This window comes from Polypterus senegalus, chromosome 14 (assembly GCF_016835505.1).
Source record: "Polypterus senegalus isolate Bchr_013 chromosome 14, ASM1683550v1, whole genome shotgun sequence".
Taxonomy (NCBI): domain Eukaryota; kingdom Metazoa; phylum Chordata; class Cladistia; order Polypteriformes; family Polypteridae; genus Polypterus; species Polypterus senegalus.
This window is the reverse complement of record NC_053167.1, coordinates 98,691,564-98,705,536: the sequence shown is the minus strand read 5'-3', so window position 1 is coordinate 98,705,536 and position 13,973 is coordinate 98,691,564. Positions and strand designations below refer to the sequence as shown.

General features: G+C 37.3%; 1 protein-coding gene across 1 annotated transcript in view; it reads left to right on the top strand.

Moving 5' to 3' along the window:
• The window catches only part of zgc:163022 (putative ferric-chelate reductase 1), a 62,472-nt gene that overhangs the window by 22,511 nt on the left and 25,988 nt on the right, over positions 1-13,973 (top strand). Inside the window, exons 6-8 of the mRNA XM_039735958.1 lie at positions 7,435-7,650; positions 11,513-11,611; positions 11,727-11,868. Coding sequence (XP_039591892.1) covers positions 7,435-7,650; positions 11,513-11,611; positions 11,727-11,868 — 457 coding nt within the window. The remainder of the gene's footprint in view (positions 1-7,434; positions 7,651-11,512; positions 11,612-11,726; positions 11,869-13,973) is intronic.

Sequence of the window (13,973 nt, the reverse complement as noted above, 5' to 3'; positions counted from 1 at the left end):
CCCACATGCGGGCCTGCCTGTGTGTGTGTGTGTGTGTGTGTGTGTGTGCGTGTCTTTTTCTTTGGTGGGTGTGCGTGTGTGCATGTCTGTCTCTCGCGCGGGCCTGCGTGTCTGTCTGCATGTCTGTCTCTCGTGCCCTCGCACGCACCTGTGTCTCTCTCTCTCTCTCTCTCTCTCTCTATCTCTCTGCACACACAGGGAATGCACAGGAAGAGACTGAACATGTGCCGTGTGGCCCCACACATGCGCACTTCACCAGAAGACACACACACACGGACACCTGGGCGCACACAGGGGTTTTATTAAAGAGGATAGATTTTTTTTATATTATACTAGGGGGCTTTGCTCGCCAACCCCCATTTTTTGTTTATCTGGATGCACACTTAAGTTTTTTTTATTCTTTGAATTGTTGCTATTTCATTAGTTTCACATTTATTTCAGAACTTCTGTAAAAATGATACTTGGAATCTTTCGAGTCCCAATGTGCTGAATCATTTTAATGAGGTCAGTGAGACATGTGTTTAAAGACTTTGTACCATAATTTAGAATAGGTTTCTCTGTTTGGAATTTCAGCACAGACAAATGATCTACATCAGAAATTAATTTTTTTTGCAAAGTAACCAATAAATGCATGTGAGGTAAACTACGTTTTTGAAATTCTCTTGACTTAAACTTCAAAGCCTTACAATATTTCCATATATTTGGTCTCTATTTGCCTTTTTGTTATTTCTCAGAGTAATAATTTCTTTTTCTTTGCGCTAATGTGATGTTTACTTTCTTTGTTTTGACATTGTCGTTTTTTCTGCTTTCATATTCTGTATCGTGCTCTGCATATGTTTCTACGAGTCTTTTGAATTCCAGTTTTTATTATCTCTAAGCTGCTCTGCATGTGTTTGGCCCCTTGTTTTTTAACCTCTTTATGATGTTTTACTTTGTTTTGTACTGTCTTTTATTTCTGACCTTGCTTTATCCTGCTTTTGTTTCAATGACACCTGGTCCATGCCGATTACTTTCCCTTCAAGTAATTTCCATTTGTTTGCGCTACTGCGATCTTTACTTTCTTTTTTTTTATACTTTCTAATTTTCCTACTTTCATATTCTTTAACTTTCTCCACATGTGTATCGTGCCAACTTTTTTATTTTTTTTTGAGCCTTTCAAATTCCACTGCTTTCATAATCTGTAACCTGCTCTGCATGTGTATAGCGCCAACGTCCGGATGGGACATGCTATTTTTTTCCCCAATTCCACTTATTCCGGGCTGATGATTACTTTCCTTATTTTCTGAATTTGCACCTAGAATATTCTTTTTCTTTTTTGTCTCTCCAACGCTTTTGAGTCTGTTTTCTCCTTGCTGCTTTCTTCTTTGCTTAGTCGTCTATGTTTCATTTATAACGTATTGTCCTTATACGCTTTATATGCGCTAAGAGCCCTTGATCTATGTATGCTCCAAGCTAAAATATGACTGAGTGTGTTCCTGCCCGTGCTGTTATTTGGTTGTAAGTAGGGCGTGTCTTGCAAGAATCTCATGTCGTGAGACGCTCCGTGGCCAATCTCTTTAGTCTCGTGGGTCTTTTAAGTGTCTTCCGTGATCTTATAAAATCACGTCTCGTCGCCTTACTGTTTCTCCGCAGGATTATTTTTATAATAGAGAGATGTGATTCTTTATGTCAACAATTCTTTAAATAGTTTTATACCAATATTTACCATTTTGAAGTATATTCTTGTACTTCATTTTAACGTATTCCCATGTTCTCCTTGTGTTCACGTTTGATCTGGAATTATGACATATTAAAAAATAATTAATCTGACACATAGGAAATGAAATGCTGCATTCAGTAAGGACAATGCACACTACTTACACGTTTAATTTGTCGCCCACCTTTTCCCAGTCGTCTTTTCTGGTTTGGGCTGCTTTTGCAGTGTTACCCCTTGTGCATATTAAATCTTGAAATTCTTCATATCCTTCGAGTAAAAAGTCCTGCTCTACTTGTGTGGAAAAATGCGCCCGTTCTTTCATCATTTTGTTGCAGTCAAAGATTTGCTGATCATGTTTTCTAGACTCAATATATATGGGCTTTTCACTCAGCGCGGGCGCGTGCATTCATCTCGGATGATTAGATCCAGCTAGACTAATCTACTACACAGCTGCGTTTGAAAAACCAACTTATCCCGGATGGGTTTCACCGGCATTAACTCATCCAAGATGAGGCATCTGATCTCTGATGATTTAAGGGTCTTATGGAAAATACCCCCCGGTTTAAGAGTAACAACTCAGACATAGACGTTGAAATTGATGGATTTGCTTATTTTACGGCAAGGCAGAAACTCTGCTTCCGGTAAACAGTCAGATGGTGGGGTCTGCCTTCACTTTAACAAAAGGTGGTATCAGTGCCAGATTAAGGTGGGTACTATTGATGCTGCAGCATTAGACCCATTACTGAAATAGGTCCAGATGAAAACAGACGATAATTTTACGGAAGCTGAGCAGTTTTCCTTTGCTATATTAACCTCAAAATAATTATTAGAATGAAATTTGGAGTTCGACTTTCGGACGCCTAGACACAGCGTTACTTATTATACAGTTACTATTGTTCTTTGCGCTGTGACGTAACTATAATGTCGTTGTGTTTATTGTTAACTGAAGATTTCAAGTTAATGCTATCAATGTTATGTTAAACAGTTTACTTAGTAATTTAGCTGCATTTTTTGCAATATCTTGGGGATTCTTGCCACTTTATTATTGTTCAGTAAGTGCCACGTAGTAAATTTGTCACCTTGAAAGTTAGTTGTACAGTAAAAATCGATCGCTATTTAAATGGTTATCTGTAAAGGTAAAACTAAAAGCTGGCCCATGGGCCCGGCATAGATGTTTAGAATTTTTAAAATCCTCAACAGGATTCTGGTCTATTATGAAATTTAAATCATGGACAAATTTTTACCCTCAAGAGCCTGAACTGAGTCACTTTGACCCAATGTCTCTGCAAATTAATTTTTTCTTACTTTGTTTCGTAAGAGAATTTTATGGGAGCTGCCATTTTAGACAATGGCACCTATTTCAAAGAGACATCATAAATGAAATGCTAGTTAGGCTAGCATCACGTGCCAGGCTTTTTGTCCAAGGTTATGGACACCTCTCTAACCCTTTACTGTTCTTGTGCTTTCTACATAACCTCACAGTTTGTTTTTGAACTAGTTTAGCAAATTGGCTTAGATGCATATTAGATGATTTCTTGCTTTTGACCTTCACTTCATTCTTGGACTATAATTTTACCTCCTGATTCATCTCTCCATCTGCTCATTTTGCTAGGTCAATATAAGAATGACAAGCAAACGCAGTTCGTGCATGAGCCAATCTTTTTGTTTTCTGAGTAATTAACTATTGAAATTTCAGTTCTATTAAAGAAACTCTTGTAGGGCATTGGTTATGTAGGGATTCGGAGTATAATATCTCAATTATTCATAAATTCCTTATTTAATAGTTCTTTATCCATTATCAAAATTAGCCAAAGTTTACAGTCTGATATTTGGTGTGCTGTCATCTTAAAAGATTATTTCCATATGCATGAACTAATTGTAAGTAATAACTGTTTATAGTATTTCATTTATTTTGAGTAGGAGCAATTTCTTAAAGGTCACACAAGAACACATGTTCATATTCCTTATAAATCTGCAGATAAGTTAAGTCTAGCTTTCTTCTTGTTACTTTTATGTACCTTTGTTCTGTGAGTTGCTCTCTCCAGGGGCCTCATGTATAAACGGAGCGTATGCACAGAAATGTTGCGTAAGAACTTTTCCACGTTCAAATCGCGATGTATAAAACCTACACTTGGCGTAAAGCCACGCACTTTTCCACGGTACCTCATGCCTTGTCGTACGCAAGTTCTCCGCTCGGTTTTGCAAACTGGCGGCACCCAGCATCAAAGCAATGGTACTGTTCTTGTGTGATTACTCATTATTTTCATGACGCGGCTTTATAAATACACAGAAACTAACCGCATATTGTTTATTAGTGTAATGCATCTGATTGTAATTAACTCGTAACAATATAATGGTCCAGGGAACAGCCATAGTATTCCAAATACCATAACTGCTTTAGCGTTGTTACTCTCACTTCTCCTTCTTCTTCTTCTTCTTCTTCTTTCAGCTCCTCCCGTTAGGAGTTGCCACAGCGGATCATCTTTTTCCATATTACTCTCACTGCACGACTCGGAGTATTTATATCACTGTATCTGAGTGTGAATCACAGCAGCAGCTGATCGGAAAGAGAATTATCGGTATACAGCTTTAAGGACACGCTGTCTCAGCCACTGCAAAACGTTTTAAAGCCTTTCCTGTACAGACCTCGCGGTTCAGAAACAGTTTAATCCCAAGAACTTTAAATGCACTCAATCAATTGCTCCTTGTAGAACGGTTTGTACTTATAAGTACAATCACCCCACTGTAAACTTGCACTACAGTTATAATATCTCACAACCTGGGCCACTTTATAAAGCGCGTATTTACATATGATGACGATATCATTTTTAAGGTGAAATGCAGCAAAATATGTTTGTTAAATTATACACATAAAACTTTAACTTCATTTAAATAATCTATATTCTTCACTGGGAGTGTCGTGAAGGATAGAATAATTAAACATGTACTACGAAGATATTTCAATGTTCTTTAAACGTTTTGAAGAATCGGCGCTAAGCTTACAGATGACTTAACGTCTATTACAGAGCTGATTGTGTGGCGATCGGTTACTTGGGGAAAGAAAAGCACTGACTGCAGTGCAGTATATATTGAATATAAAACAGAAAGAGAAAATAACAACACAGCTAAAAACGCAGCGACAAATTTCGACAAAAGATAAATGCTGATGAGCACGAGGCTGCTATGCAGTGTCCGCAAACGTGGCCATCCACCGTGATAAGCTACCTTACTGACATTGGCGGCGAAGGAGCCACCGATTCTTCCTCTGCCCAGTGCCACCACAAGCCTAGAGCCCCTGAGTACTGCTGCAATAAATTATTTCATCAAAGTGAAACACATGTTTAATAATGTGCTTTAACTCCTATCATCATAAAAATAATATCATGTATACATCTCAGTATTTTAGTTATTCAGAGAGCTGTAATATCATGAATGTAATGGACTCTGTGTCCAGTTGGAGGAAGAGAGCCAGTTTAAGAAGCAAGTAGTGATTCACACACATAGAGCACATACGAGTAGAAGATCAAATACAAAACAAAGCATTTAACGTGCTACTTTAATTACGATGTGATTTGAGAAACTGGTTAATTAAACGATTTTAAGATGAAGTTTATGATGTTCTACTTTAATGACAAAATAAACTACGTGATTAAAGTGGAAATGTCGAGATTGAAGTTGACATTTCGTGCTTTTTCCTCACTGTGTGCCTTTTTTCTCTGTACCCTAATAAGCTTTCATATGACACTCAGACAGTGGGCTTACAACTCGCTTTTCACGCGACTTTGATATGTGACTTCTTTTTTATTTCCGGCACTGTGCGATTTTGTGAATGTGAGCTTTCAAGTTTCTCCAACACGCTATGTCACTCGATTAACTTCCTTTTGTTGATTATACCACGGTTTATTTGAACAAATAGTATGTTATTCATTTGCCTCCACTTGGTATTGGCTGAAATTCTTATATTTTCCCCCGTGCTTTTCCCATTGTCTTTTCACAGAAGGCTGCGCTTAAGGGCGATTTATATTGATTTGCATATTCAAATAGGCATAATTCTGGGAGTATTTTGGGCGTTACATAATGCGTGTGCACGAGCGTTAGTTTTCACGGTGATCGGGATTTATGTAGCGGAAGAACGTGGAAGTTGGAGTACGCACAGATTCCTGCATCTGGATTTTTCTGTGCGTAAACACATTTTGGCTTTTGTGCTTACGCCATGTTATAGTGCGAGTTCTACGCACGCCGTTATACATGAGGCCCCAGGTGAGAGCGGAGGGAACTACTTCCATATTGGAGACATTCAAATATCTTGGTCATAAGTGATGGATAATGTAAGATCAAGTGGAATGGAGCAGTGGCAGTTGTTCGATGGGTGCTGTACTGGTCTGTGGTAGTGATGTGGGAGCTGTTTCTAAAGACAAAACTTTCTGCCTGCATGACATTCCACCTCCTTGTCCTCATCTATTATCATGAGCTGTGGGTATTGACTGAAAAATAGAGATTAGTAGTACAAGTAGCAGAAAGGTGGTTAGGCTAATGGACCACGATAGTGCAAGAATATCATTGATCCGAGAGAGACTCAGACTGGAGTTCATGCTCCTTCTGACCAAAAGGAGCCAATTGCGGTAGTTTGAGCATGTCGTAAGGATGCAGCCTATAGCTGCTCTTAACCCATCCCACAGGGCAGAGATCCTGCAGTGGACCTAGGATGTGCTGAAGAGATTATATCTCAGTTGGCTTGGGAATGCCTGGGAATTCATCAGGAAGAGCTGGAATATGTAGCTGGGGACAAGGTATTTTAGACAGACCTGCTTGGCCTGCTAACACCTTGACCATCACAGTTTCGGAAAAGTAGATGTTTTGCATAGTATGCCTTGAGAGTGTCACAGAAATTCATGTGAAACCTCTGGCACAGAGTTTGTGTCAAATGTCTACTGATACATTAGCAAAGTTTTCCAATGCAGGTAAGTGAAGATTAAAATGACTTTCAACCACAGCCTCAATTTAAATCTTAAAATCACAGCGAGTTGTTGGCAGTCCTGCTTCATAGTTGTTATCACACCTGTGTCACATCTGTGCCAGTTATGTAGTGTGGCACTTCATTGACACAGTCAAAGGCTTGTCAAACATTGGAGGCAGCACAGATATCTTTTAATTTCATGCAGTGCTCCTCTTATTCTATTGTGCTCCATACTGATTGGCTGCCAAAACAGAGACTGTCCTTTTTATATTATGTTACATGATCTGGAAGCATTTATTTCTATAGCACATTTTCATTAACAGGATGTAGGTCAAAGTGCTTTACAAGGTATTAAATAGTTGCAACAAATTATGTAAAGAGAATATTGAATAAATAAAAAAATTAATGTGGTCTTATATAAAATAAATATTAATAGATATTTGTTTTATGGGGAGTTCATAATATTCTTTGACAGTTTCTATGACTATAGGATGGAGCATTGCATAATGCATATGCGTAACTCATCAAAGTTACAGCACACATTATAAATAGTCCTGTTAAAGGGCTTAAAATGCTGTCATGTATATTTAATATTGGTGCATTGTGCAGTCTTTTGGAATGTATTGACAACTGGAAAATGTACATTTTCTAAAGCCATGTGTCCTAGGTCATTTGTTGCTTATAACATTCTAGTAATGCTAGGTAATTCAGTTTGTATGAACTGCTAAGTGAAGTATATTCTTCTAAAAATATTTTGTGTTTTATCTCTTTCCATTGACAGGGTTTTAGCAATCGTGCTGCCGCCTTATCTAGTGCTGGTTGTGGCACAGTGAAGTTCTGCTTTACTAATCCTGACGGATGTGATCCAAGTACAGATTCCAACTGTTATTTTATGTCTTCTACTGCACTTCAGAATGGAACGGATGGTTTTCAGTTTGAAATTGCTGGCAGCTCTAATGGTTATGTAGCTATTGGATTCTCAGATGACCAGATAATGGTAACTGAATATTAGAAGAGTGCATATATCTAACTGTCACACAGTTGACTGGAGCCTTATCTAGGATTGGTTTCAGACTTGCATCCGATAGAACTGTGAAAACTCGGCTCCTTGTAACATTCATTTGATTGGTCAGATTCCATAAATTAGGTGGATGTTATCTAACAGACCTCCAAGTGAGTGCTTTGGCATTGCCTGTGAGGACTTCTAACCATTTTTTTTAGTAACAATCCCACATTGTGTTTACATTTTCCCCCAAAACCACCATCAAAAAATAATTCTGTGTTAATATTTCCAGGAAGCTTTCATCCCTCAGTGTTTAGATACAAGATAATATGTTTGTGTACGTCCATTTAACCATCCAACACCAGCAGTCACTACTGCTGTCTGGAGCCACTCTTTTTTTATTTATTAAACAGATGAAGAGCTCTCAAAGGCTCTTTAAAAACTACTACTTGTTAAATTCTTTTGGGGCCCCTAGCACTTCTCATGCAGTCTGTGTACTTCTGTACCACTTCCATGTAGTCTTGTGACTTGAATAAATAAGGTATTAACAGTCTTTCTTGATATTGTGATTTGCTTGGTCCCGTCATAGAATTTCTTTTTTATATATGCTCTGCTGTATACATGGAATTTAAAACCCACTTAGAAGACTGCTGACCGTTGCCTTTGGAGGACCCCTTTAGGCTCCACTCTGAGAACCTCTTTTGTAAGCTGCTTTCTCATTAGTTCTCCAACTCAAACTGTAACTTGCTTCTTCAGCTGATGTTTAGCTGTACACTGAATTTAATGAAAGTGTGACTATCTTGATCAAGATAGGCACACTACATAGGCCCCAAATACACCCAGGTGACTGTGTATTCATGACACATTTCATAAAGAGACAATAGGCTATATACAGTGTATTCGGAAAGTGTTCAGATTCTTTCACTTTCTGCACTTTTTTTTATGTTGTAGATTTAATTTTAAATGGATCAATTTTACATTTTTGCTCATAATTCTACATTCAGTAGCTCGTATTGGCAAACATTAAACGTTTTCAGAAAGGTTTGCAAATTATTTATTAAAAATCAAAACTGAAATCTTACATTTACACATAGTGTAAAAGCTATATGTTCTGAATGTGGTGCTGTAAGAGCTGGTGAATGGAGTCCACTATTTTCACCTTACCAGAACATGGCATTAGTTTTACTTGGCTCATGAGTGACCTTGGTAAAGTGACAGAGGAGTCCTTGTTATGTAGAAATCGCACAGTTTGTAAACAATTTACCAATTCTTTTACTGAACAACAGTGAGCATACAATGCTGAGCAACACCAATCACTTCCCTTCTACACGTCCCCTCACTAGTTGCTCTTCCTGTTTAAATAAATCAAGATACAGTATACTAATACTCTATGTAACATGAGCTACTGCTTATAATACTCCCTTACCCAAAAAGAAATATCCTCATTTCTATAATATTTTCAGAAATAACAAATTCAATAATAATGCAATTAAATTGTTATTAGAATTAGAAGTCTTATGGCAATGTCCTTTAATTACTAGATTTTGGAAAAATATTGCTATAGAGCTTCTCTCCATCTTTCACCAAATGATCCCACTGAACCCTGTGCTGTTCGTTCTGGGTCTATCTATAGAAGGGCTCTCTCTGTCTTCTGTACAGATGCTTTTGTTAGGTAAACTTTTACATTTAGCGAGGCGATGTGTACTGTTTCAATGGATTCAGAGACACCCCCCCACTGTTACACAATGGTACAGAGAAATGTTCAAGGTGCTGCCAATGGAGCCTCAGTGCCATCATAAAGGGCAATTGTAATGCATTCTGTAGGATATGGCAGCCTTTGCTTGATCACCTACCTCGTGATCTTGCTGTGCTATTACATAAAGGGGGATCACATTTTGTATTTAAACACAATAATTAATGTCTGTATTCCCCTTTTTTTTTTTTTCTTTTCTCCCCTTTTTTTTTCTTTTTTATTTCCCTTGACTTCAAATGTGAAACGCTGTACATATTTTGACCCAGACATGTATATCTGTAACTCATGTACCTGTATTTGTTGTTTTTTTTTTTTATTCTCTTTTTCTTATTTGTATTTGGCTGTGCTGATTTGTTGCTGTTAATTAGAAGTCTTGAAACTGTAATTGCTGCCAAGGCACCTTACACACAGTTTTGAAATAACAGTCTGAATGCTTTTCTGACAGAGAGGTTTTGTTTTTGATTTTTAGTAAATTTGTAAACCTTTCTGAAGCATTATTGTTATGAGATAATGGTTGTAGTTTGATGAGTAAAAAATTCAAACTTTCATTTTAAAATTAAATCTACAAAACTAAAAAGAGTGTGAAATATTTAGGGGTCTGAATACTTTTAAAATCTTCTTTAATAAGCCTTCCAATGTTGTCAAAACACGCAGAAATTCTTTGTGTTAACAGTATTTGATTAATTGAAAGGTAAATTATGTTGAATGTAACTACAATTTGAGTATCTGTAGTATAGGTTGGGAAGTTAAAGTGGAAATTTAAAGGCTTCATCCCAAAGCTGAGAGTCCATTTTTATTTCATTTGCTTATCCATACATTTACTTACTGAACCTGTTTAGTCTCTTGCAGTGTGGTGTGAGCAGGGTCTGCTCGTGGTAGCACTGTATCCAAGGAAGAGGCCAACTTGGACAGTAAATTAGTGCATCATAGAGAAATTTAAGTATTTACAGTACCTCCCACTCAATAACACAAGGCTGAATTACAATCTCTAGCTAAAATAACCCGGTACAAACATCCTTTGTGTATGTGCACAATGAGCCACACAATCTACTATAATAGAATTAGAGTATATTTTCAAAACTGGCACCAATGAGGGTTAAATAGAGAAAACTTCAAATTTCCCTGAAAGAAGTAATTTATATTATTTGCCTTGGCAATGAAGTGGCTCCCTAACTTGTCTATGCCTATGTCTTAAGACTCAGACCACTATTCTTCCCAATAGTGGTCTTTGGTCTAAATTATCCCCTAAATGCTAGTTTCTATCAAGCTTTAAATTAATTTTTGATTATTTATAGAGTCTCATCACTGAAACTTCTTAAAATAATTTTCAGGATTGCGTTCATCATCATAAAACTTATCCGCAAACATCAGCAAACACTGTGGTTTTTGAGTACCTTCTGAGGTCTTATCCGCATAGTAGGCACCTTCTAATCTTCCCTATTGCACAAACTAAACACCAGTCCCACTTAGATATTTTTGGAGGTCTTCTAGATTTTTGTTTATTGAATGGCTCTATTCATTAACATAGAGACGGCTAATACTTAGTTTTATTAAGCAGAAAGCTCCTCAAATATTGGAATAGAGTTTTTTCTGCTTTTTTTAGCCTGCCTTATCCAGCTTATTGCACAAACACCTTCAAGAGAAATAAAACAAATCACACTGACAAGAACTTTCAACCTTTTAGCGACTCCTGTATTACATAACTGGAGTTCTGATATTGACAAAGCTGTTTTAACCTGTAGGTTTCCTGTTAATCTTTCCTTATTATTTTATATCGTGTTGGCATCTTTGACATCCACTTTGCTTGCTGGCCAACCTTTCACAGTACAGAAACAGGAAAAGCTAAGCTTTAATTTTATTTTCTGATACATAGTTTTCTGACATTAAATTGTAATCCCATTGATAGCCATTTAGCATTTTTACAAGTATTGAAATGTTTAGAGAATATTGAAAAGGATACCGTTGTCTCCATTATTTTCTTCATGTAGGTCAGACCTTTTTGCTGAAGATTTTCAACTTTCTGTATAAAGATTTGCTTTTCTTCTGTTAGTTTTGTTTTAGGGTGCATTTTCATTGTATTTTTTCTCTTCTCCCTCACTATAGGGAAACGATGACATTTATGCTTGTGTTCTTAATAATGGATCTGTTGGGATTCAGCATGCATACTCCACTGGAAGAACACAGCTGACACCTTTGCTTCTGGTACTTGGCTTGATGTGTTTTTTTTAATATTATGTCTGTATATGTATGTGTGTTTGTGTATATAAATGAGATTGAACTGAAATTTCCTAAAAAGTTGGTTGAAATCTCATCCTAGGGGAATGTGAGCAACATCACAACTTCGTACAGTGGGGGAGTAATCCAATGTTCATTCATTTCAAAAAATGTCATATCAACCCAGCAGAGAGTTGCAAACAGCTACTATTACATTTTTTTGGCATTTGGTCCTTCTTCAAATGGTATGTGTCTTTTTTTAATGGCTGTAAGCCACTAGTAATGTGATTAAACAATGCATGTTTATTCTAGGGACTACATTTCAGTTAATAACTTAAAATCCTATCCATCTTATGTCATTTGAACTTGGCAGTTATTGTGTTCTTCCTATTCTGTTATTTTTACAATGAATGATGTGTTTTGTGACAATTGCTATTTCTGCTGCACTGTAACTCTACCTGGCTAATTTCTGGCTGATAGCAATCTACTCAATGGTTTGTGTCAGGATGGTGAGCTTTATTTTATGCCAGGTATGTTGTTGAAGCAGGTGTGTCCAATCATTTTTAGCAGCAGAGAACCTTTATGATGCTCCCCTGGAGTAGACCTTCTCTTGCACTGCGGCTGAGGTGCAAATATTTACAGGACATTGCAGGTTATCCTGTTGCTAGGACAGTAGTCACTACCTATTATTTCTGACCTGTGCTTTTCAAATTGTTTCTGAAGGAATAATCCTAACTCAATGTTACTGATGAATCTCCTTATGTAATATGCTACCGTGGCTGTCCATTTGTCTGTCCAGGATTTTAAATCACCTGTAGCTCGCAAACCGTTTGACCTAATGACCTGAAATTTGGTACACATATACTACATGACCTCTACTGTCTGCTTTCGGGGTGATGATTTTTATTATTCATTTTATTTTATTGTAGAATCAACTCTCAGCAGCGTGCAGCAGGGCGGTGGTGCGGCACACACGTACGGGTACTATTCTCATCTGTACCACCTTCGCTGTCACTTCCTCTACCTCTTCATATCTTAAATCATTCTTGAGGCAGATTGAACACTTAAGTGCCAGCTTAAGTGAAAAATTAAGAACCACGTACTAAGTAATTGCAACACAAACACTGATTTAATCAGTTTTAACGTGAAAAGATGCCAGTGGAAGAAGAGAAGAAGTGGGCTGCTGGAGTGGAGAAAACAAGAGCTGCTGATGAAGCAAAAAGAGCATCAACTTCTCAGCAAATGAATGCTAAATGTACAGAGAGAATAAGAAAACTATAAGTGAAGTGTATTCGACTGCATGTTATCGTGCAGTATGCCGTTACTGCTAATATATAAAAAGGGTGGATAACTACATTGCATGTTATGATTAACTAACACGGAGGCCTTGCAGGGGGTATTTAAAATGTCAGCAGTTGGTGGAATAGGTGGTTGAAAGAGACCAATGAAAGTTTCTGAACACAAAGTCACAGAGAGTTGGAATTTATACTAGCAGCCTCGTGCAGGAACCATCTCTGGGTTAGATATTAATCTATTGCTGGGGACATAGACTCATGTAAGGCCAATTTATGAAAGCCAATGAAACTAACATTTTTATTATGCCAATGGGCAAAAACTAAAATCCTCACACCAAAAAACATGGATTTGTTACCACTTAATCCAAGAGAATACCCTTTGCCATGAGAAAGAACTCAAATCGGTCTTTGTTTACGTTTACTTTCTCTGGTGACGCGTAGCTCATAAATGACAGTAGTGGTAGCCTGCTGGGACAAAGGAATGTAAAAACTCTGAAAGCAGAGTTTATTTAAATCTAATTCTGTGCATGCTCAATTTTTGTGGTGAATTGGACCTGGCATGTATGATCTTGCGTTACTGTAACCCTTAAACAATGAACACAGGTACCCCTGAAAGGCTGTGTTCTACTAGTAAGTAGTGTACATTTTAAACACAATTGAGTGCTGAGCTTCATACCTGACTTGTACATACTTTAATTATGTTTAAGCACTGGCTTCCCACAACAATGATGTGGGTTAGATCATGAATGATACTGCACTTGTTTATTTTTTGAAATATGATTGTTTAATCTAGAAATGTTTTAGTGGAGAGGTATCTTATTTTAAATGTTGCTGAAATAGTTTTTAAAAGAAAATGACGAGAGAGTCCTAAAAGTGGTTTAATAATTAGAAAGGTGCAATATAAAAAAATTTAGTATTTGAGCTGGAAAAGGGTGCAGTTCCCTCGGTTTTATTTATATAGCCAGGTAAGGGATAGGGTGATGCCTCAAGTGGAGAAGTTTAAGTATCTCAGGATCTTGTTTATGAGTGAGGGATGAAGACAGCAGGAGATCAAC